Raw genomic sequence first — 25,617 nt, forward strand, 5'->3', positions numbered from 1 at the left:
TTTCCCTCTATCCTATTTACTGCATTACTTACTTACATTACCGCTTACAGTAATAATGACTTAGTAGGCATGTATTTGAGTATAGTACATTTCTAACATGCTATTAACAAAAAAAAAAAACAGGCATAAGAATATGAAACAAATTAGACAAAACAACACCTCACTTTTTTTTTTTTTTAGGCAAGAAACTGTAAGCTGTGTTACAAAATAAATATAAAATTATTTATTATTTATTAGTGGCAAGAAAGATAATAAAATATTATACGTTTTTTTTTTTTTGAGATGTAGGCCCAGGAGTTGCTGTGTCACCTTGCCTGATGGAAAGGACCGAGCAATTGGGGACCCAATTGGAGGATGTAAAGCGAGTTAAAGCTTGTCTCACAGTGCTGCCAGAATGGCTGAGAGATCCTGGCACTGAGAGCTGTGTTCTTTTACTTCAGAAACTAACCCAGTGAGGGGTTGACCAAGACTATTGAGTGAATCCTAAGTTCACCTAGTCTGTGGCAGAGACTAATGAACAAATTCTACTACCAAGTCTGTGGCAGAGACGTGTCTTTTGATCGAGCTTCACACCGGCTGCTAGGACAGTAAGAGTGGGCCTATCCGGTGGTTGCTGAGTCCAGTGTGGAGATGGCTGTTCCTCTGGACCTAGGAGAATATTTGTGACCTGCAAGTAAGATACCTGAGTCCTCCCCATCCCTCTATCCCTCTGTTGGAAAGTTTGTTCAATAAAACCCTTGAAAGAGACTTTGGGCCTGATCCTCAAAAGGGATACACCGGCGTATCTACTGATACGCCGTCGTATCCCTGTTTCTATCTATGGAACTGATCCACAGAATCAGTTTCACATAGATAGACAGAAGATACGACATGTGTAAGGGACTTACACTGTCGGATCTTAGGATGCAGTACCGCAGCTGCCGCTGGGGGCATTTCTCGTCGAAATGCCGCTTCGGGTATGCAAATTAGCACTTACGGAGATCCACGAAGCTTTTACGCTTCGTTTTTTTCTCCGTAAGTATTAGTTTGCCGTCGCAATATTAGGGCTACTTTTACAAGGCCTAAACTGTTTACACCTTGTAAAAGTAGACCCTTCTATCCCGCGTCGCTGTCTTTTTTTTTTTATTTATTTTTTTCGTTTTTTTTTTTCGCCCGTCGCGATTCTCAAAACCCGGCGCAACGTAAAACCGCGCAAAGCACGTCGGGAAAATGACGTCGGGATCATGCGCAGTACGTCCGGCGCGGGAGCGCGCCTAATTTAAATGGGACTCGCCCCATTAAATTAGGAACGCCTTGCGCCGGCCGGATTTAAGTTACACCGCAGAAAATTTCTAGGTAAGTGCTTTGTGGATCGGGCACTTAGGTAGAAATTTTCCGGCGGTGTAACTTACATCCGAATATTTAAGTTACACCCGCTGGCTGTGGATCAGGCCCTTTGTGTTGGTGCAGACATTTCTTCCGGATAACTCTTCAAGGAGAACCCCTGAAGGAACACGCAAGGAACAGTAAGGTAACGGTAGGTCCAAATCTAAACCAGCAGCTCCTTCGGGGGTAGTGCTACATAAGATACTCAGAGTATAATGAAAACTTCTCCTACAAACTTTAACCAGTGCTTGGCCCGACACTGATCAAAGTCACAAGACGGTTATATACTGCTGATGGGATAAGGTATTGTGGGGTCCTGGGTTTGGTAGAACACTTTAAAACCCAACTCAAGGGTAATTGCTCATTTATGGCAAGGGGAACAATAATGATATTCCCTATGAAGTCCTGTCATGTCTCCACAACAGAAAGTGAAGTGAAATCTCCTGAACTAAAAAAATTAACTGCCAAAGATTTCAAAACCTATCCAAACTAAATAATATAATTTTACTCTACATGCACTTTACCTTTTAATATTAATTATTTGAATATTGACCTACTGCAAAGAAATATGGCAGCTCCCTAGATTCTGAAGGAGCCAGCTTCGGAGCTGTCATCCTTGTTTTTTCTTTGTCCAAAACATCACTAGTTACCTGTTCCAGATTAGTAATTAATCAAATAAGAAAGAAAGGATCAGGAGAACAGCCATGAAGTGTGCGTCTTCAGAAACAATTTATCAACAGCTCCCTTGTTTTTCTGCTGAAAGGTTATTTTAAGGGGAGATTAAATAGTATTTAATGCCTGCTCTTAATATTTTAAACAAGCAATTACTGGGCTTACATAAAAATATGCACACTATTGTAAATCAGCCCTGTTTTTAAAATGATTTTGCCTCACGTGACGGCATTAACATTATGCTATACGCTATATCATTTTACAAGCAAAAGTGTGTACAGCTTAGGAAAAACTGCAATTGTAGGTTCTATGTCTAAACAAAACACTATATATATGTTGATACATGTTTTTTATGACAATGACTTGCATATTAACCTTTAAAATGAGCACTTTTGATTTTTCTTGTTTATGTCCCATAGACTTTAAAGGTGTTTGCGTGTTCAAACACATTTTCTGCCTGTTCGCATGTTCTGGTTGCGAGCCGAACCGGGGGGGTGTTCGGCTCATCCCTACTACAAACTATGGTATGTGTATTTAAAAATGGATTCATTCTGATGTTCTGATGGCCTATCACATTTCTTGAGGCCCTAAAATGCTAGGACAGTACAAATTAACCCCAAATGCCCCTTTTGGAAAATAGACAGTCTGAGGCATTTAGTAAGAGGCATGTCAAGTTTTTTGACGTTGTAATTTTTTTGTCACAATTATTTGGGGAAATTAAGAAATTGAATAACCCTTTTTTTTTCACAACTTTTTTTTAACATACTGTCACCAGTGCAGTACAGGGTCACTATATGACTGTTGTGGTGGTGATCAGGGACACTGACTGGTGACAGTATGTAAATAATAAATAAATAAATCATGTTTTAATCATTTTAAAATATTTTTAACTTCATTTTTTACAATTGTTTTTGTAATATTTTTATCAGAGTAGTTTAGTGTCACCATAGTAACATTAAACTACTCTGGGGGGTGATTGTTTTTTTTTTTTGTTTTTTTTTACTCTTTGTTTGTTGTTACAATGAAGATTATTATAACAGCAACGTTTTCAACTGTCATGAGTGGGTTAACCATTCATGACAGCTGTGATCACTAGTGATCTGTGATTGTCTACAGCTAATCACAGGGTATAGGGTGCTGTGACAGCTGTCGGCTAATCACCACATAGGAAACACACCTGTTATAAATGTATTTATTCAGAATAACGTTGTTGACATTGTGAGCACCACAGTGCCCCCTTAGCCCCAGCAGGCACAATCACCTACATGTACATGACTGTGTCTGCATGTGCTGCCCCGCCACAGTTTATGTGGAAATTTTTTAAAGTGAAAAAAAACATGCAGGTGACATGCAGATGATGAAATTAGTCAATAATTTTAACACAACAGTCTTTGTTCTACTGCCCCCCTAATTTTGAGTCATTTCTATGAAGTCCAACTAACACTACCTTGCCCACAGGTTGACATTGCTGCTGCCCAAGGGTGACTATGTTGCTTCTCCATAGATCAGTGTTTCTCAATTCCAGTCCTCAGACCCCCCCAACAGGTCAGGTTTTCAGGATTTCCATTATTTTGCACAGGTGATTTGATCAGTTTCACTGCCTTAGTAATCACCACAGCCTTTTCATCTGAGGGAAATCCTGAAAACCTGACCTGTTGGGGGGGCCTGAGGACTGGAATTGAGAAACACTACCATACAGTGGAGGAGTGCAAATTATCACCCTAAGACAGGAAGGATGAATCATCAAGTGAACAATGAAGAAAAGAAAGCCAAAAAAATAAAACAAATGCAGGCACCACATCCAAGGATTGGTAAGATGCATTATATTCCATTTTTGGGGTGTAGACACACTTTAAATCTAAGAAAGTCAAAGAGTTTCACCACATGAGTACAAAAATGTTTTCCCCCTAATATACAAAGGAACATACATATATGAACACTGAAGCAAAGCAAAAAAAAAAAACATAAAATGTTCTACCTTAACATATGTTAGGTTCTAATTCTAATTCTGATTACAGAAAAAAAACTATTTGCACTTATTTTTAATAATCTAGTGGATAGATATAATTTGAAGTGGATATTGTAGCATATACAGTATTTGGTTATTTCAACCTACTGTTAAGTGTTTTCTTTATAATGCTATGGCAAATCTTGATTCAAATAACAGTCTTCTTAGTACATGCACAACATTGGACTGTGATACGATTCTGGAGGAATCAGAGGGAATTGTTTATGTACTTTAATAAATACACTAAGCCAATAAAGTAGTTTTTTCCCTGGAAGGAAACTTTCTACTTTAGAAATGCTTACAAAACTACTCTAGGTTGACAGGAGATTGTTTCATTCACTTTAGATTTTAATTCAAAATGTACTTTCCCTTAACAGCATCCACTTAATTGCAAACAATTGAACTCACAAATATAATACAGTTCTCATAATACCCTAGGGATACTCTGTTTTATCAAGTAAGTCTGATCTTTGATGAAGGCCAGAAAACCTAAATTATGAAAGAGCAAGAGCACTAGCAATGATGTGAAAATACTGCCTTTGAAACTTAGAAATCTAGGTCAACTCCTTTTGCCCAGAGTATCTGGGATCAACATAAAGCTTTATCACTTGTAAGTGGAAAATTAACATTGCAGCAAACAGTAAGATGAGACATTGCAAAAAGACTGCTAAAACATATGAAGAAAATGTTCTCAGCAGCTAACGCCATATCATTTTACAGCCATTTGAATATCAAGAAATATAGAAAGGTCAGTGGGATGTCTAAAATGCAAAGTTGTTAATGATTACGCAAAGGATCTGATTTACTAAGATCCCGGGCTCAGTCCTTAGTCTTTATGGATACAGAAGGCATGTTCTACCCTGATGCCTTTTTACAATACCCTATTTAATGAGCTATCATTTATTAATAAGAATATTATTATCTTTAAAAATAGGCAATGTGTGTCTATAAATTATCCTACATGTTTCGCCGAATGGCTTCCTCTGGGACAAATGTGATTTTGTGGCTACTATATGAATGAACAGAAAGCAAATTACAAACAATACATGTAATGTTATATCAGTAAATACCAACACTATACATAGTGTATACAATAAATTTAATGCATGAATACATCTTATACATTGGCAAGAGTTCCCTAAATGGAGTCTTACCTCAATGCTAGAAAGTAAAATCCAGTTATTGCCAAGCACACAGAAATAGGAGTCTGTCCGGGTTGGCCCAGACAAGCCCAGATATAACAGGTTAGAACCACCCAAAAAGGGATAAACGTGAAGTACATATATCAATATACAAGAAAGATATAGCCTAGAGATTAATAAGAAAAATGTATAATCAACTGGTTTATCACCTTTACTATTAACTATATAATCCTATATTATTCCATGTCAAAACAACTGATTAAAAACTAGATTGAACACTAGCCTGATTAAACACTAGACTGCACCAAACATTCAGATAAATCCCAAATGAAGCTTAAAAAACTGCCAAATACAAAGGGAAAAATATTGTTTTAGCATGATTAAACATGTTTGCCTTGCTTAATGATGTAATTAAAGCTAGACAGAGGGCCAGATTCACTTATAATCGCGCAAATCTGCGGCGGCATAACGTATCACATTTACGTTACGCCGCCGCAAGTTTTACGGGAAAGTCCTTGATTCACAAAGCACTTGCCTGTAAAGTTGCGGCGGCATAACGTAAATCCTCCGGCGCAAGCCCGCCTAATTCAAATGATCCAGCTAGGGGGCGTGGATCATTTAAATTAGGCGCGTTCCCACGCCGAACGTACTGTGCATGCGTTGTCCCTAAAATTTCCCGACGTGCATTGCGCTAAATGACGTCGCAAGGACGTCATTGGTTTCGACATTAACTCAAATGGCGTCCAGCGCCATTCACGGACGACTTACCCAAACAACGTAAATTTTCAAATTTCAACGCGGGAACGACGGCCATACTTAACATTGACTGTGCCTCATATACCCAGGGGCAACTTTACACGTCGCAAATCTTACGATAACGTTATAACTTCATTGCGTCGGTCGGGCGTACGTTCGGGAATTTGCGTATTTTGCTAATTTGCATACTCGATCGGGAAAACGACGTCGGCGACACCTAGCAGCGAAAAAAAAATGCATTTAAGATCCGACAGCGTAAGAGCCTTACGCCTGTCGGATCTAATGGTTATCTATGCGTAACTGATTCTATGAATCAGGCGCATAGATACGACGGGCGGACTCAGAGATACGACGGCGTATCAGGCGATACGCCGGCGTATCTCTTTTGAGAATCTGGTCCAGAGAGTTTACCTGTGCACAATACAACCCATTGTGTATTGTATTGAGTACAAGTAAACTCTCTGTCATTTTTAGGTGGTATTAACCTGTTACATCTGGGCTTTTCTGGGCCACCCGGACAGACTCATATTTCTGGATTTTACTTTATATCATATATCATTGAAGTATGACTCCAGTTAGGGAACTCTTGCCAATGGATAAGATGCATTAATGCAATACATTTATTGCATACAATATGTATAGTGTTGGTATTTACTGATATAAAATTACATGTATTACTTGTAATTTTCTTTCTGTCTATTCAAATAGTAGCCACAAAACCACGTTTGTCCCAGAGGAAGCCATTCGGCGAAACATGTAGGATTAAGATGTGGGAACAACTATAGGAGCTACTGTAACACATATTGAATGACTTTTCATGTATTGTATAACAGTGTTTTATGTACCCTTGTAACTTTAATAAATTGTGATTTTATTAAATTTGGTATATCCTTGTACTAATTGCACATATAAAGTCCCATCCCCCCTACTCTGAATTCTCTATACCTTTACAGTGACATTGGTGCTGTAACACAGTATTTTTTAATTCTAGAGTTGACCATTTAACTACATATAGACCCTGTGTAAATAGCAGGTGATTATTTAGGGTAAATCAGCCCACAAAGTGTTGGCAACCGCTACCGCGGTTTGGCTTGATTCCTGAAAGATTTCTTAGGCAGACTTTTGTCGCTAAGGCATGGTCGTGTCACAGTGACATATGTCCGCCTACGAAATCTTCAGAGAATCGAGCCGAACCGCGGTAGCGGTTACCAAGACTTTGTGGGATGATTTCCCCTAAATATTCACCTGCTATTTACACCGGGTGCCAGGACGATAGGCACCTTAACATATGAGTGCAATGTCATATTTTTTTTTGCCTAATACATTTTCAATGGTTTTACGCAATGAAGTTTCTCTGTCATTTATATCCATTCATATAAGGTATATCCAGTGCAAGAGCCACCAGCAACCGATTATTCCAGGGTTTTTCCCTACACGCTTGAATGACCATACTAGAGATAGTTGGTCAACACCCAGGGGTTAGTGCACATCCATGTGGGACACCCAGTCTGAGCACAAGTTTATGGAGCATGGATGTTTATTTATAAGCATGAGCACTTATGAAAACACAAAAATATTGGGACTGTAAAGGACTTTTATATTCATGTTTGTTATCACCTAGCGCAGTGATTTGTTTTCTTTTTTCATTTGTATTTGCTATTAGGAAGTTCTTACTGCAGCTGGTGGAATTCAATTACTTATTTATTCATTTATTCAATTAATAATTTGTGCAATATTATAGATTAGGTATGTCACTATTTCTTTGGCGCTAAGTATATTTTTCCACTCTCCAGCAATACAGCTAAGTACACAGTTAAAATGTATATATGAACTGTTTTATCTTCCAAAATATTACCAGCCCCTTTTGTGATTCAGAAATATTTGCCATTTCTGATAAGGCAGAACTGAACTGAACTGATCAGGCAGAACTGATGGGCACTAATAGGCTGCACAGATAGACACTGATAAGGCAGCACTGATGGGCACTGATAAGGAGGCACTGGTGGGAAATGATGAGGTAGCAATGCTGGGCACTGAGAGATGACACTGATGGGTGGCACTGATTGGTGGCACTGATGAGCAGCACTAAAGGGCACTGATAGGTGGCACTGATAGGCACTGATAGGCAGCACTGATACATGGCACTGATGATGAGGCACTGATTGTCACTGGTTGGCAGCACTGGTGGGCACTGATAGGTGGCACTGGTGGGCATTGCTTGGTGGCACTGGTGGGCACTGGTAAGCGGAATTGATATGCACATGTAGGTGGCAATGGAGGGCCCTGCATAGCAGCAGTGCCTCTTACTGTTCAGGACTAATGTCCCTCTGTCAGAATCTGGTGATCGGCTTTTCTTTCCCCTCACGCTGCCAGCATGAGGGGGAAAAAAGCTGATTATCAATCTTATGTTTACATCATGTGATCAGCTGTGTCTCATTGACTAGGTGATCACAGAGTGCGCCATGCACGCCCTGCAGGGGGTGCGCATGCAGCTCATGTACGGGAGGATGTTTATTGATGGCCTCTTGGCAATTATAGTCCGCGCTGTAGCTGTCATTCGGCTGTAGCACAGGCAGGAGGTAGTTAACCTTGAAAAAATTTCACAGTGTTAAAGTTAGGGCCCTGCACAATGAGATAGGGAGCCCTGATTAGCTGGTGCTTTTAGCTTTCCCACAGTCTGCTGTGTAGGTGATTCCAGGAATCAAATATAAAAACATATCTAAAGTATTTATTATTGCTGTCTTAAAACACATTATTTCTAAATACATAATTGCATCAGATGTTGTTTTTATTTACATTTTAAAAAATTAAAGCGGATCTCCCACGCCAAAAACGTTTTTTTAGTAATGGCTATTTAAAATTTAAATGACACTAATTTGCCAAACTCACGTGTCCTGTCTCCCCCGGCCGCTCCGCTGCTATCCAGTCTCAAAAAATAACTTTTATTCATCCTTCCGGTTTCCTCTCCATTTTAACTGTGGGCATAAGCCCACAGCCCGGCACTTCCTTGTTGCGGTGGATGCTGATCTCCCAGCATCCACCGCTCGATCTCGCGCATGCGCGCGAGCAACGGGGAGCAGCGGCTTTGGCGTCTGTGTTGCCATGCCTCTTCCTCGAAATCGCGCGATATCTTGCCTAACAGGGTAGAATACAATATCAAGGGAGCTATGACACAAGCTCCCAGAAGACACTACGCGGGACAGAAAACTGAGAAACCCGACAAAAAACCCGAGGGAGGCAGACCGGAAGCCCGTACAGTTTCATGGTACAGTAAATATTATTTTAATTAAAAATATTGGTTTCAGCAATCTTTAGGAGAAGTATTATTTATGCGATAATGTTATATTTTGGGTGGAGATCCGCTTTAAGTTTGGATTTAGCCCTCGGCTTTATGCACAGATGTTGCATAGTTACATAGTAGGTCAGGTTGAAAAAAGACACAAGTCTGTCAAGTCCAACCTCTGTGTGTGATTATTGGTCAGTATTACATTGTATATCCCTGTATGTTGCGGTAGTTCAGGTTCCTATTCTAAAAGTTTATTGAAACTGTCGATGCCCCCCTTTGAAACCAGCACCTGTGGAAGGGAATTCCAAATCATTGCCATTCTAACAGTAAAGAACCCTCTACTAAGTTTAAGGTTAAATCTCTTTTTTTCTAATTTTAGTGAGTGGCCACATGTCTTATTAAACACCCTTCCGTTAAAAAGTGGTTGGGGTCAACAGTGTGGTATTTGAAATCATATCCCCTCTCAAGCGTCTCGTCTCCAAAGAAAATAAGTTCAGTGCTTGCAACCTTTCCTCATAACTAATACCCTCCAGACCCTTTATTAGTTTTGTTGCCCTTCTTTGTACTCGCTCCATTTCCAGCCCATCCTTCCTGAGGTTTGGTGCCCAGAACTGGACAGCATACTCTAGATGCGGCCGGACCAAAGTCTTGTAGAGTGGGAGAATTATCGCTTTATCCCTGGGGTTAATCCCCTTTTTAATGCTTGTCAATATATTGTTTGCTTTGTTAGCAGCAGCGTGGCATTTTAACAGTGCAATTGCAATATTAGGATGCAACCTGTCCACTCACATGACAAGTTGCTCCAATGTGAACGAGGGCTTAATATTTCATAAACAACAATTGTAAGATACCTGTACAAGTATTTGAGCTTTGTTGGGTAGAGGTTTCAACTTAACCAACTACTGCATACTAATTTATTACTTAGAACATTTTCAATTAAAGGATAAGTTCACCTTTTAAAAAAAAAGAATAAATGCACATCTTTTTGCAGGTAAAACAAATGTGCATGTATTATTTTTTTTTCTTGGAGCCCAGAAAGAATTGCACCTGTGATCAGCAGATCATAGGTGCCATGCAGGACTTCTGCAGACTTCTCAGTTTATCTGTCTGCTCTACCTTGTATGGGCAAGTAGATACACACAGACAGGAATAGACAATGAACTACCAGAGCGCTCAACAGCGCCAAGGTAGTCCATTGAACCTGTAAGTCGACAGCCGCAAAGGCTGTCTGGACTTGTCGTTTCCCATTCACAGAGGACTGTGAATGAATGATGTTGCAGGGCAGACAGAGCCCCACTCAGACATTTTATTTTCAAACAGTGAGAAGATGTCCGCCCGCTGTCACTGGGGAAGGGGGGGGCAGGGGGTGAAGCTGCTGGAACATGTTTAATAATATAATGAAAGAAACTGCATGAAAGGCATTTATGGATGACCATGACTGTGTACTACCCAGTACATACACAAATCTGAAGGATGACTGAACCTACATGCATACATGGCTATTGACTGTAATGTGGGACAAACAGCCTTTGTCGCCATGTTTTGGTTTGTGTCAATAGTTTAACCACTTGCCGTCGCCGCACCGTCATAATACGTCCACAAGGTGGCTCTCCTAGGCGAGAGCACGTAATATGACGTCCTGCCTTTTAGCCGCCACTAGGGGCGCACGCGCGCCGCCGGAGGCGCGCGCGCACCCCCCGCTCGCCCCCGACTCCCGTGCGTGTGCCCGGCGGGCGCGATCGCCGCCGGGCACACGCGATCGCTCGGTACAGAGCGGGGAACGGGAGCTGTGTGTGTAAACACACAGCTCTCGTTCCTGTCAGCAGGGGAAATGCTGATTTTCTGTTCATACAATGTATGAACAGAAGATCAGTGTTTCCCCTAGTGAGGCCACCCCCCCCCACAGTAAGAACACACCCAGGCATACTTAACCCCTTCCCCGCCCCATAGTGTTAACCCCTTCACTGCCAGTGGCATTTTTATAGTAATCTAATGCATTTTTATAGCACTAATCGCTATAAAAATGCCAATGGTCCCAAAAATGTGTCAAAAATGTCCGAAGTGTCCGCCATAATGTCGCAATACCGAAAAAAAATCGCTGATCGCCGCCATTACTAGTAAAAAAAAATATTAATAAAAATGCCATAAAAATACCCCCTATTTTGTAAACGCTATAACTTTTGCGCAAACCAATCAATAAACGCTTATTGCGATTTTTTTTTACGAAAAATATGTAGAAGAATACGTATCGGCCTAAACTGAGGAAAAAAATGTTTTTTTATATATTTTTGGGGGATATTTATTACAGCAAAAAGTAAAAAATATTCATTTTTTTCAAAATTGTCGTTCTATTTTTGTTTATAGCGCAAAAAATAAAAAACGCAGAGGTGATCAAATACCACCAAAAGAAAGCTCTATTTGTGGGAAAAAAAGGACGCCAATTTTGTTTGGGAGCCACGTCGCACGACCGCGCAATTGTCTGTTAAAGCGACGCAGTCCCGAATCGCAAAAAGTACTCTGGTCTTTGGGCAGCAATATGGTCCGGGGGGTAAGTGGTTAACATTAATTTGAGAGTATTCTCAGATCATGCATTGGCAGGTGCAATTAATTAGCAGTTTACCACCTTCTGAGCTGCATTTGACTTGCTTCATGTGGGTTTTGCATTACTATAGACTTGGCAGGGTTTCTTTTAGCATGTGTCCATGCGAATGAGCAGTAAGGATATTATTGAACATTCTGCTTTTGAACTTTCTAGGGTTCAAACTATAATTTCCTAATAAAATGTAGAAAGAAATGTTTGGACAGCCGCACTCTGAAGAAACCTCTCGGTTGCCTTTTATTGGTAAAAGTTTTTAAACACCACACATCACGGCAAACAATAGGGGTATACAGCTGACGCGTTTCACACTATTGGTTAATGCTTACTCATGAGTAAGCACTAACCAATAGTGTGAAACGCGTCAGCTGCATACCCCTATTTTTTGCTGTGATGTGTGGTGTTTGAAAACTTTTACCAATAAAAGGCAACCGAGAGGTTTCTTCAGAGTGCGGCTGTCCAAACATTTCTTTCTACATTTTCTTTGTGCATTGCCAGCACCTGGGTTTCTCTGAGAGGACACTGATTCATCCACATACCCACCTGGAGCGGTGACTATCATTTCTATAATTTCCTAATACATTTATGTAAAATAACTTTGTGGAATATGTTATGTATGTAATAGACCATTTCCTGATTCCACCAGTGTATTTGAGTGCCATAGTGGAGCTGAAATCATTGTTTTAACATTTAATTGACATATTACAAGTTGTAGAGGATGAATAAACATAAACATTTTAATTTTAATAGTTTTTTCTTCCCTAACTGTTTAAAATTATCCAGCATTAAAGTGGTTGTATCCTCCTCTTGCACACTTTTACCTACAGGTAAGCCTATAATAAGGCTTACCTGTAGGTAAAATGAATAATTAGTAAACGTGTATGGTTAGGGGATATTAACCTTGCATGCAGTCGATGACGTCAGCGATGCATGTGCTCTGAAGGTCTGGCGGATTCTGCTGGAAAATTATAGCTCCTTGCAGGAACAGAGGACTTTTCATCACGACTCCGGCCACTCACGGTGCCAGAGCCGCGATCCCAGAAGAAACGCTGAGGCAACATGTCAGCTCCCTCAGCGGTGACTGGGAGGCAGTGTGAGCGCTTCGTTCTAAGGTAAGTATTTGATAATGAGCTAGTATGCTGTGCATACTGGCTTATTATGCCTTTGCCTTACAGGTTTGGTTGTTTTTTTTTTTTTGTCAGGGCATACATCCGCTTTAAAACATTGTTTAAAATGTAAATTAAAAAAAAAAGTTAAAATTAAAAGTAATTAAAAAGAAAACTGTTGATACATTGCCAAAAAAATTAAGGTTTGTTAAAGTATAATTTCACCTTAAAAACAAAAAAAAATCTAAATGTTTTTACAGGTAAAAAATTTTTTTTTCTCATGAGCCTGCAGAGCATTGCACTCCCAATCAATGTATTGTGGGTGCAATATCAGGCTCCTAAAGACTCTTCCTGCAGATTTGAGCCTGTACCTCCATACAGGCTGTCAGTTTCAGAGCTGCAGGAAGAGTCAATGGACTATGGGTGTGCTGATCAACAGAGCAGACTTGCAGTCCATTGAAAACTACAAGTCTGTCTGCTGTGGTGGAAGGTGGAACCTGTAGCTTATTTATTCACAGATCTCTGAGAATGAATGATGTGGCTGTGTGGGTGGATCCCTGCTCAGCCACACCGCCCACAGTCATGGGGGGGGATTTGGGGGGTGTGGGGATTGCTAAAATCAACACATTGCGTGTTACTCCCTAAATATGTATGTAAAATGTATCATGTTACTAAAGGTGAACTTAACCTTTAAGGGAAGTCTAGGGATCCACACTATAGTGATATAAAAATGTTATTATTTTTTGTATGTGCTACACACAGTACAATTTTTACTACATCTTGATGCACTGTTGAATGTTAATGCTATTCGGCATTAAAAAAATCTGTTTCACTACATTTTTAGAGCTGGCAAAATGTGCTCTAAAATGCAGCAATATACAGAAACACACAACAAAATAATAAAAGCAAGTAAAGAAAAATGTGATAAATGTATATTAAAAATTTATATGTTTTTCTATAGCCAAGATAAAAAGAACTAAATGACAAAACATACAGGAAAAACTCTAGGCAGCTCTACACGGCAATATGTTGCACTCATTTTTACTCATCCAGTTATTCCTGCTTTTTAAAGAAAACTGTCATGATGATAATTCTTTTACATATTTTACATATTACCAAACACATTTTATTAATCACAAAATGACACATCAGCAGTTGGGAATATGGTTAAAAGGCAAAAGCAAATATTTAATTTGTTATTTTACATAATACAAAAAAAATGCACAAATGAATAAACTTTACAGATGTTAGAAGAAAACAATGACACAAATGCTGAAATGAAAACAGTATTTTACAGGTGCATTTCATCTAAAGCTTTTTAGGATACTTTGGGATATAAACAGATGTTACTGGGCCCCCTACAGTTTCTCATTAACACTGGCAGCAGTTCCAAGAGACCCAAATTAATATGCAAAGAGTTCTCACTTAGTGCTAATTACAACTAATATTTAATTAAGAGCACTGAGGTTTTTGTCTGATTTCTTGGTATTAAGTTGCAATATTGTTAATGTGTATGTTACAAGTGAAGGCCTTTCCCTAGTGGTGCTGGAATTGGAATACTTAGGTCATCAGGTTTCTAACTGCTGTGAAGGATGTAAGTAACTTGCTGGCAAGAAATAGAGACATAGGATGGCAGACAGTCAGCATTTACTAAAAGTTTTGGATAGAAAGTTAATGAAAACCACATTTCAAATCCAAAATATGCATTACGTGGCAGAGAATTAAATATAGTTTATTGCCTTTCTTCCCTGAATCTGAATAAACCAGAAACAATGAAATGATATGCTGTACAGTGAGTTTTTTAGGGCACAGAATGATCATTTTCAAGCCAATTTCTGAAATGAAACATAACATATTTCTCTCCGCTATTCCTGTTACCAGGCACACAAGTTTTGATTAGAGAACAAAATATATATATTAGGACAATGTTTACACAATTCAGAGCTAATTTGGGTCTCTTAAATATCCTGAAATCACACTGATAAGCTGCTAGTTTTTCGTACATCTTTTTTCTTTTGCTGCATTATATCACACTGCACTTCTTTATGTGCCTGTATCCACTTTACCTCTAGCTGACAAACTGTCTTTGTATTAGATTTGTTTTCTTGTGTTCTATTGCTCCTGCCAACAGCATTGCATATGCAAAGAATGCCTCTCCTACAGTAGTTAAATGAGCCAAGCAGTGTCTTTTTTCCTCAGGGCATGGAAACAAAGAAGAAAAATGCTAAATTACTCTGTAAACCTGCTGGTTAGAAAAACAACTCAGCTAGATGTATCAAGTAAAGCAGAAAAATACACTGCTGAATTTTCTATCTATCTCCAGAATGTTGTGATCTGCAGTGTCTAATACAAGAGGATGCTAGCTAACAGGACGTCAAGTCAGCAATTAGAAACACACACTTGCAGAAGGTAAAATGAAATTGGATTTTTTTTTAATGGATTAATAAAGTAAATATACCTGCTGCACCATCCTGCTCCCTGTCTTCTCCATAAACTTAGCAGCTGCTTGAATCCAAGGCCCTGTAGCATCTGCTCAGAAGCAAGCATCAATTTTGGATGAAGGCATGCATATTCTGTGTTATGTGTGTATAAGTGGAGACAGCAGAGGTGCTGAAGGAGGGGGAGCTAAATTCAAGCCTTACTGACCTCCCACTCCACATCTGACTGCTCCTAAAACCTAAACCAGATGGGACTCTTTTGAGCTCGCTGCAGCTCCCTCCATCAATCACAGCAAGGCACGCCTCTGTCTATCGTTGCCAGAACCTATATCGCACTGCTGGGAAGATGATTACACCAAAAAAAAACACAGTACATGTGATTTTTTTTAACCTTTTCATGGCAGAAGATAAATAATAACACTGAGTAAGCAACAAAAAAAGAAAAACATTAAAAAGGCTTCAAGTAAGTCCTACAACTATGCACAATGTAGTATAAAGTTAGATATAAAATGCTGGGGGGAAAAAACACCAAAAAGAGCTTTCTTATAAATGTCTTTGCAATAAAATATCACTAACACTTAGGGAGACGAGTAATCCAGGTAATTTACATAACCGCCCATAAAGGAAGGTCACTGATGTTGCAAACAAGTGTTAGGAAGGGAGGCAATAAATATGCAAATAGGGAAGCATGTGTTACACATGCAGAGTATAAGGAAAGATTGCAAATGTGCTTCCATTATTTTCAAATTAGGCATTTCTTTATTTCTAGGGAGAAATATCATCTTTGTTTGCTTTATTTAGCAAAAGAAAATGCACAACAGCAGGAGAAATTGCTATGAAAATAATTGTACACTTGTGTTACGAGTTCACTCAGCGAATGCGATCCTTTAACTTTTCTTAAGCATGTTTTCATGTTCAATACATACAACGCATTACCTATCTGCAGAGTGTGTTAAATAAAATATTACTGTATGCAGCTAAGGTGAATTAAGTAAAGTACAAAAAGGCAAGCCCATGATTGCTCACCTAAGGAAAAAAACCTGTGTGCCATGCTCCTAGAATAAATGAGGCAGTGTAAGTACAGGTATTTAAATTAAAGCCGAACTCCGGAGAAATGCCAAAACTACACTTGCAGTGGGGTTTCCCCCTCAAAGCAATAGTTAAGGGTATCATTAAAAAACATTTTTTGTGCCTTAACCCTTGGTCCCCATGCAATCAGTGCTGCTCTCATCTTACCTCTGATGCTACGGGTTTTGTATGGACATTTTGTATTCTCATTTAGGGCTGGTTCTCACTGGAGTCGCAAAAACTATGCACTGCATTTCTTTCATTGCGAGCAAAGTTCGATGGGCCCCACACACTGTCGGAATATCCAATGAAAAAGAAAAAATTCTGACTTTTTTCATAACTGTTTCTAGTCAATAAAAAAAAAAAAAAATATATATATATATATATATATATATATATATATATATATATATATATATATACATAAAGAGTACAGCCACTATATTCCCCTTCACCCCCCTTTCCCATCCTTCCAGCACACCACACAACTGCAGGAATATCTTACAAAGACAACATTAAAAATGTAATCTGTCAAATTGAGGCGTAGACGAGAACTGTAAGCCAAAATAAAAATAAAAAAATGATATGGCTATCACAAAAGAACAGAACATTTTTATCCACCACTTAGAAACATTAAAATGAAAGAGAAGCCTTATATTGTGACATAGAAATGATAAAAGACGTACAAAAGGTATTGGACAATATTTTATTCTAAAGCACCTCTATATGTTAAAAAAAAAAAAGAAAAAAAAGTGGGGTTTAAAATAGTTTTTTTAGCAAACAAATATTATTTTAACATGTATGCAAAAAAATGGACATATGGTTCATTTAAATCTAGCAATCAAGAGAGCAATCCATAGGAAGCCTTTGTTGTGGACACAATCAATAAAGTAGTGCATGAGCCTAGTCATTGAAAAGAAAGTGTGGCTGCTAAAGGAAGGGTGTTAGTGTGGATTTCAAGCGCACAGCAGACCCACCACCCTCTAACATGATAGACTCACTTTGTATCCATTACAATTACAATTACAATGTCAAAGCAGCATGGAACTAGGTAATGGACAAAGACACTCACAATTACCTCTGTAACATTGAAGTAAATACTGGCTAAGCCCTATAGCAAGGGTCTTCAAACTATGGCCCTCCAGTTGTTCAGGAACTACAATTCCCATCATGCCTAGTCATGTCTGTGAATGTCAGAGTTTTACAATGCCTCATGGGATGTGTAGTTCCACAACAGCCTAGTTTGAGGATCCTTGCCCTATAGTGTGTAACACACATTACTACTCAGATAGTACTGGAATCTATCAAAGAAAAAATACCAAAATATTTATAAAGCATATTGGTGTAAACTGTGTGTCTCATCACATGGGATAATAGGCATTCCTAGAGCAAATAATTATACTGTGCATTTATTGTTTTACCCAAAGTTCTTATCTAACGTATCTTTTTTTATTTTTCTTAGATATACATAAAACATATAAATACCTTATGAGCCACAGCCATAATATATATTGTACATTGAGTTATAAACTAACATAGGCAAGCTAGAGTGTTCCTAATGTGAACAGAAATCAATAATGTTCCATTTCTTATAATTCTGTGTACACATAATTGAAAGTGGTGCTAAGTCATCAAAAGACAGAAGCAAAATGGAAATTTTGGAGTCCTCTTTAATGGTTTCATTAAGGATGTCATAAACTGAACCAGGCAAAGCAGTTTGAATGGCTGCATCAATACATGCAGAGTAAACTGACACAGTGTCAGATGCAATGCAGAAAGTTACAGTGTCAATGGCTAATGCCCCGTACACACGATCTGAATATCGTATGACAGATCGTATGACTTTTTTTGCTTAATAGTCGCAAGTAGAAATTAAATAGGTTAATAAAGTCACGAAAATTCTTGTACAACAGAAAAAAAAATCGGAAGTGATGTCATGTGTTGTAATGTATTTGTATTGTATTTTCGGACGACAACTGTACTGACAAAACTAAAATCATATGATCTGGTACCGTACAGGAAAAATGTTTGTGGATGTCCGATAAAATAATATTGGATGAACTGTCATGATCGGCTCTCGAAAGCTCTGTACTAACGTTCCGATTATTGTACGATTCTTCCTTGGACAACATTTTTTGTACGATATTCGGATCGTGTGTACAGGTCATAATGCAGCCTCAGGGTGTGTGCACACTTACTAACTGTCACATGTGTCTGTTATTAGATGTAGCATGTTTGTAGTGTAAATAAACTAAGTTATTTCTGTAGCCTTGCAAAAATAGATGACCCCTGAGACATTAAAAACTCCACCATTTGGGGGGGCGTGGCTACCGCGCAGTGGAATGGACGCCTGAATCAGGAGCTCCGCTTCAGCGTCGGGGAAACCAGCACACCGAGGCATCGTGGGGTGTATAAAAACACCTACAACAGCACCCATTAGCCCGCACATCTCCCGGGGATGACTAAGAAGCGGAAAAACGCCGCGCAGCCGGCGAAACTGGAGGATTTCTTCTCTCCCAGGCCTAGCAGCGTGTCCCAAGATGGCGCCGGCCGCGTCTCTCCGGCCTCCGCCGGCGGATCATCTCTCTCCACACCGAGCCCGGGATCAAGGGATGGGACTCAGCGTCGCTCCCCAGGGGCCTCCACCTCCCTCTCCTGCAGCCCGGTGAAGTCAAAACCACGGCTGTCGGCCGCACCGAGTGACTCTCAGGTCAGTGCTTTGCAGGGATCCATGGAGGACACACGTGAGCTCTCTGCCCCCATTAACACCTTTTCTACCTCCAATACACCTGTGTCAGACACTACCCTAAAGGATATGTTGGTCTCCCTGCGCAGCTCTCTCCATGCTGACATGATGGAATGCATGAGAGGCTTTAAAACAGAAATGGGGGAGCTGGGCGGCAGGGTAGATCATGTGGAGCAGAAAATGGGAGAATATGCTTCCTCATACAACTCCCTAGTAGACTCTCACAATGACCAAGGAGATGAGGTCGCATGGCTCAGGGCAAAGGTCGCAGACCTCGAAGACAGGTCTCGCAGGAATAATGTCAAGCTGAGGGGTGTCCCTGAGACTGTTATGCCTGCCCAACTACAACAATATGCCCGTGAGCTAATGGGACTGCTTCTGCCCTCCACCCCTGAATCAGAACTGGTGGTAGATCGCATACACCGCCTGCCCAAACCTGCACACCTCCCTGACAACATACCCAGAGATGTACTGATGCGGGTGCATTTCTATCATGTCAAGGACCAATTCATGCTGGCTTTCCGCAAGAGTCCCCAGTCATCTGACCGTTATCCTAACCTACAAGTATATGTGGACCTCTCGCAGCACACGATGCAGAGACGCAGATCCCTTATACCTGTCACGAAAGCACTGCGCAACCACAACATTATCTACAAGTGGGGCCAGCCGACCAAACTCATCGTAACCAAAGATGGCACCTCCAGTGTAATCATGTCCCTGGATGAGGGACTTGCCCTCCTACGCAAGTGGGACATTCTGCCCGAACACCCCCCTGGGGACGCAACATCTGCATCTGCACCTAGGGCCCAGTCTCAAGACGAATGGTCACTAGTGACACGCAAACGAAACAACAAGAAAAAATCGTAAAACCCCCTTGCCTCGGGGATCCTGTTCTATTGAAGTTGTTCATTTGATTCCCTGACCCTACTGGAGTTCTGTTTCTCCACGAACTTCCCCCCCTGCAATATGTGCAGCTACTCTGCATCCAGATCCCGGATGGGATCTTCCTTTTTATCCGTGCTACTGTTTATCTGTGTTATAACCCCCCTATTTTTGGCTCTCAACACCTCCCTTTCTTTCTCTCTTCCCCCTGAGATGGACACCGAATTCTCATCAAAGAGGACATCCTGCTACCCGCACACACTCACTGCCTGGAACCGGCTGGTTTGGAAACCCAGATGCGAAGCCACAAGGTACTGTTATCACTCCCGTTTCATGCTCAATTATGGCCCTGACGGTAACCTCCCTTAATGTCCGAGGTCTGAACCACCCAGTTAAGAGAGCTTCCGTATGGAGAGAGGCCCTGAAATTACGCTCAGATGTCCTATGCCTGCAGGAAACCCACCTGACGGCGTCGGGCGCACCTACCTTCCAACACATTAAGTTCCCCCATGTCTTTCTGGCATCCGCCTCGAAAAAACAAAAAGGAGTCGCCATTGCCATCAAGGACTCTGTAAATTTTTCTCTACAGGACTCTCTGATCGACCCCGATGGCAGGTTTTTGGTCCTGGTTGGTACCTTTAACAACAAACAGTACACATTGGTCAACTTGTACGCACCCAACACCCACCAACTCCGCTTCCTGAGGAAACTCTTCTGCAAAATTAATAAGATAAGAAAAGGGGCTTTGATCATGTGCGGAGACTACAATCTAACGGTGGACTTTGAGTTGGACTCAACCTCCCGCTCCAAACGCCACCACCCTGCCTTACACGCACTACTACATGCTGAAGGTATGTTTGATGTCTGGAGATGTCAACACGCAAGCGAAAGAGACTACTCCTTTCATTCCTCCAGACATAACTCTTACTCACGTATAGACTTGATATTAGTAGATACGTTTTTGTTGCAGAGGGTGTCCTCGTCCGCCATCCACGACATCACGTGGTCAGACCACGCTCCGGTGTCGGTGGTGGTGGACGGGGGAGCCCCGGTCTCTTCGCCCTTCATTTGGAGGGCGGACTCCTATTTACTTCAACAGCCTGCTCACGCTGCCTATCTGTCCTCTCGATTGGAGGAATTTTTCAATGTCAATGCTGGATCTGTAACCAACCCATTTTCTATTTGGTGTGCCCATAAGGCTTACATTAGAGGTATGATGATACAACTTAGTGCGCGGGTTAGGAAGCAGAGAGCACAAAAACTAGACTCTATACTCGCTGAAATTGTCTCCCTAGAATCGCAGAACAAACAATCTCCTGATGTCTCGATAGCTACTAAGTTGCACGGTGTGCGCACAGATCTCAGGAGATTGCTACTTGAACGCTATGATAAACATGTTCAATCTCTCAAATTGTCCCACTATGCGTCTGGCAATCGAGCGGGCAAATTTCTAGCTCAGCGACTGAAAAATCGCAGAGTGAAAACCACTATCCCTTTTCTAGTTAAGCAGCCAGACGGCAGCAAACTATATAATCCCCAGGATATAGCAAATTCATTTGCAGAGTTCTACTCCTCCCTCTACAATCTCCAAGACGATCCCTCTACACCTCAACCTGTAGAAGAGACAATCTCTTCCTTCCTTGCTGACCTGGCACTGCCTACCTTGTCCCACACTCAACTTGAAGCTCTTAATGCGCCGATCTCAGAGTCCGAGATCAGGCGAGCAATCAAGACCCTCCCCCCGGGGAAATCCCCGGGCCCGGACGGACTCCCCAATTGCTATTACAAGGCCTTTGACTCCCTCTTAGCTCCTGCTTTAGGTAAAATATTCTCTGAAGCGATGCTCTCTGCTTCCTTCCCAAGTGAAATGCTTAATGCTTTTATTGTGACTATCCCAAAACCGGGGAAGACACCTACTACGCCCGCAAATTTTCGCCCCATCTCCCTACTTAACACAGACGTGAAACTCTATGCTAAGATCCTAGCATCCAGACTGCTCCCAATCCTGCCCTCTCTGATCAACCCGGATCAGACAGGGTTTACCTCTGGTAGACAGTCCTCAGATGCCACTAGAAGGGTGATAGACCTGGTTCACCACGCGGGGGCCTCTCGAACGCCTTCTCTGCTCCTCTCCTTGGATGCGGAGAAGGCGTTCGACAGGGTACACTGGGGATATATGACCCGGGTACTGGAGAAATTTGGATTTTCAGGCCCCATTCTGTCGGCAATTCTGGCACTCTACTCCACGCCTTGTGCACAGGTCTATACCTCAGGTATGCTCTCCTCTACTTTCAACATAACCAATGGCACTAGACAGGGGTGTCCCCTATCCCCCTCCATATTTAACTTACTCGTAGAACCCCTTGCAGAAAAAATTAGAGCTCATGCAGATATCCCAGGGTTTGTGTTAGCGGGCCGATCCCATAATATAAGCCTATTCGCGGACGACATTATCCTCTTTCTAACCTCTCCGGTCTCTTCCCTTCTACAGGCACACACAGTCCTCGCAGAATTCAGCCGCATATCCTACTATAAGATTAACTACACTAAATCCTTTATTCTGGGTCTCAACCTCCCTCCTTCCCTCCAATCCCGCCTACAGACTTCTTTCCCATACTCCTGGGCCGCATCCACTATACAATACTTGGGGATACAAATCACAACAGACCCAACGAAACTAGCAGATGCCAACTACATCCCTCTAATAGAAAAAATTTCTAAGGAGGCGGCTCGTCTGGCCAGGGTCGAGTTGACGTGGTCAGGAAGCCTGGCCTCTTTCAAAATGTTGCTTCTCCCCCAAATCTTGTACATTTTCCGCACACTCCCCATCCCACTGAAATGCAGCCACCTCAGAGCCCTCAACGGCACCCTCAATCGCTATATATGGGGCACCAAGCGACCTAGGTGCGCAAAGTCCCTGTTAATTACACATAGATCAGTGGGGGGCATGGGCCTGATTGACCTCAAAGACTACCACCGAGCAGCTATACTTGCCCAGATCAGACGTTGGATATCCCCGACCCCTGACATCCTTTGGTGTAGTATAGAGAGAGCCCTCAGCCCGACCAAGGACCTCTACAGTGCCCTGATACTTGACGCCTGGAGACCTCTCCCGTTGCGTCAACTACCGTTGACTTTCCAGGCCACCGTGTTGGCCTGGAGAGAGCTGCGCACCCTGGCATACACGTCCTCTAGTTCTGTCTCTGTACCAATTCCTATTGAAACCTTGTCAGCCGCAATACCATATACTTCCTTCTCCAGCTGGGCCGCCAAAGGCATTACCCAGGTTGAGGACCTATACTGTCAGAATGTACTTAAACCCTTTGACGTACTAGCCGCGGAATATGGCCTGTCACAAATAGACAGCTTCAGACATTCGCAGGCATCCCATTTTCTCCACTCATTACAGTCTCGCAATGTACTGATTCATGACGCCATATGGCAATTTTACACTAAAACAACTCTCCCTCCCAAGGGAGTCTCCCTTTTCTACAACCTGTTCCAGGACAAGCTCCTTTTTAAAATGACCCCCCCGTTTTGTAAATGGGAGGCGGACTTGGGCAAAACATTCTCCCCGACCCAATGGAAGTCTTCATTTAAGCATATATACAAAGCCTCCAGATGCATTAATCACTGGGAGTTGTCCCAAAAGATAGCCCTACGGTGGTACCTAACCCCATATCGTATAGCCCAATTCTATCCCTCGGCCTCCCCGCTGTGTTGGAGAGACTGCGGAGACATAGGCAGTATTCTCCATGTTTTCTGGCTCTGCAGACACCTCACGAGTTACTGGAGAGGTGTCTTTAGATGCATCTCTCGTATAACAGGTATACTAACACCCCCCAACCCTGAACTGGCGATACTGAACTTGGGAATCGAGGGTTTCCCCCCAGATTTTCGAATCGTAGTCACACACATCCTGCTAGCGGCCAGACTGCTACTGACTAGGAATTGGAAATCACACACAGTACCAAATGTTTCTGAGGTCCTAGAAACCACCAGAAGCAACTACGTTTTTGAATCCCTATTAGCAAACAGAGAAGGCAGGAGAGCGAAATTTGATACCCAGTGGAGGCCCTGGACTGACTGGTTCAAAGTGCAGTGAACGGGTGAATTTGAAATGTCTTCCTCATGCCATGTTCCTTTTGATATGTTCTAAACGACTACCTATACAAGTATATAATTACAATGTTCCCACGAGTGTCCATCTCAACCCCCCCCCCCCCCGCTTCTCCCCCTCCCCCTCCCCCTCCTCCCCCCCCCTTCCCTCTCCTCTCTCCTTCACTCCCTCCCCCCTCTCCCCCCCCCCCCCTGACTCTCTTTCGCACCACTTGTTCTCCCCCCACTGTACTCCTTCATGTATTCCTCTGAGTATGATACGAGGGTGGGGACTCATGTACCATGTACCCCTATCCTGCCTTAAATTGATGTTGCACTGTGAATGTCTTACCCATACTCATATGTTCTACTCTGATTTAATCTGCTTATCTTTGGAGTTGTTAATATTGTTTAACCTTCCCGGATGTTTCATGGGAATACATGTGAGTGTTTTCTACTTTTGTACTCTGAAAATTCCTCTCAATAAAAACTATTGTACGAAAAAAAAAAAAAACTCCACCATTTAGGTAACAGTCTGCCCATGTCAGCCAAATGTATTATTTTGTGATTATTAAAATCCACACTTTGCTATTCTATTCCTAGATTTTATATATTTTTTCCTCCCGAAGAAGTAGTTTAAGACCGCAAAACATGTAGATGATGTTTGTGCACCAAGGAACACTACAGCTCCTATACCTTTCCAGGGAGTTAATTTAGTACTTGTATGGTTTTATTAATCTGTGTACTTTCTCTGTATGTTTGTATCTTGATTTTCAATATGAATGTTGTACCAATAAAAACATATATTTTTATTTAATGTATAATTTGTCCAGAGATTAGAGATATTCCAAATGTTTTGCGTGTTCGCGTGTTCAGGGGGTGTTTGGCTCATCCCTAATCTTGGGTATTAAGTTGGGACAAGGCATGAGGATGGGACGCTAGGGAGTACTTAAAGTTGTGTTCGCATAGGTGTGATATTTTAGTTTTGAGTTGGATACCTAAAATGAGATGGAGTCAGAAGCCCATATAAAGGGAAATTAACCAAGTAGGAGGGTGCAGGGGGCCTGATGGGACGTTCAATCGCAGGATTTGGGACTTATTAACATTCACCTTGAAGAAGGAGGTTTTACTAAATTGGAAAAGGTTGTATTGACGGTAGAGAGCTTATAGGATTTGATTGGAAACAAAGAGGACTGGCGGCACATCCGGAAGTAAAATCAAAAGAATTTATTGAAAGTCCATAAAATCAAGCGAACATGACAAATATCAATCCAAAAAAGGTGCTCAGTGGACGCTTTTCTCACAGACGTGCTTAATCATTCTCTTCTTTGTTTTCATTGGATTTCCCTGACTGCAGACCAGGCATTCACCCAGATCTCTTCAGCAGCTGATCAGATCCTCACAGGTGGCTTTGAGTGGTGTGTTCCCAGCTCTTTCTCTTATAGGATTTGATT

At 41.5% G+C, this 25,617-nt stretch overlaps 1 protein-coding gene across 5 annotated transcripts in view; it reads right to left on the minus strand.

The window, feature by feature from the left end:
* RBFOX1 (RNA binding fox-1 homolog 1) overlaps window positions 1-25,617 on the minus strand; it is a 1,331,074-nt gene that overhangs the window by 736,415 nt on the left and 569,042 nt on the right. The window contains exon 1 of one of the 5 annotated variants that reach the window (XM_040356989.1): window positions 15,390-15,550. The exons of the other annotated variants lie outside the window; for them this stretch is intronic. Within the exon in view, the coding sequence (XP_040212923.1) occupies window positions 15,390-15,422 (33 nt within the window). The 5' untranslated portion in view covers window positions 15,423-15,550. Of the gene's footprint in view, window positions 1-15,389; window positions 15,551-25,617 lie in introns of those variants that run through there. 5 annotated transcript variants of the gene reach the window in all.

This window comes from Rana temporaria, chromosome 6 (genome assembly GCF_905171775.1).
Source record: "Rana temporaria chromosome 6, aRanTem1.1, whole genome shotgun sequence".
NCBI lineage: Eukaryota > Metazoa > Chordata > Amphibia > Anura > Ranidae > Rana > Rana temporaria.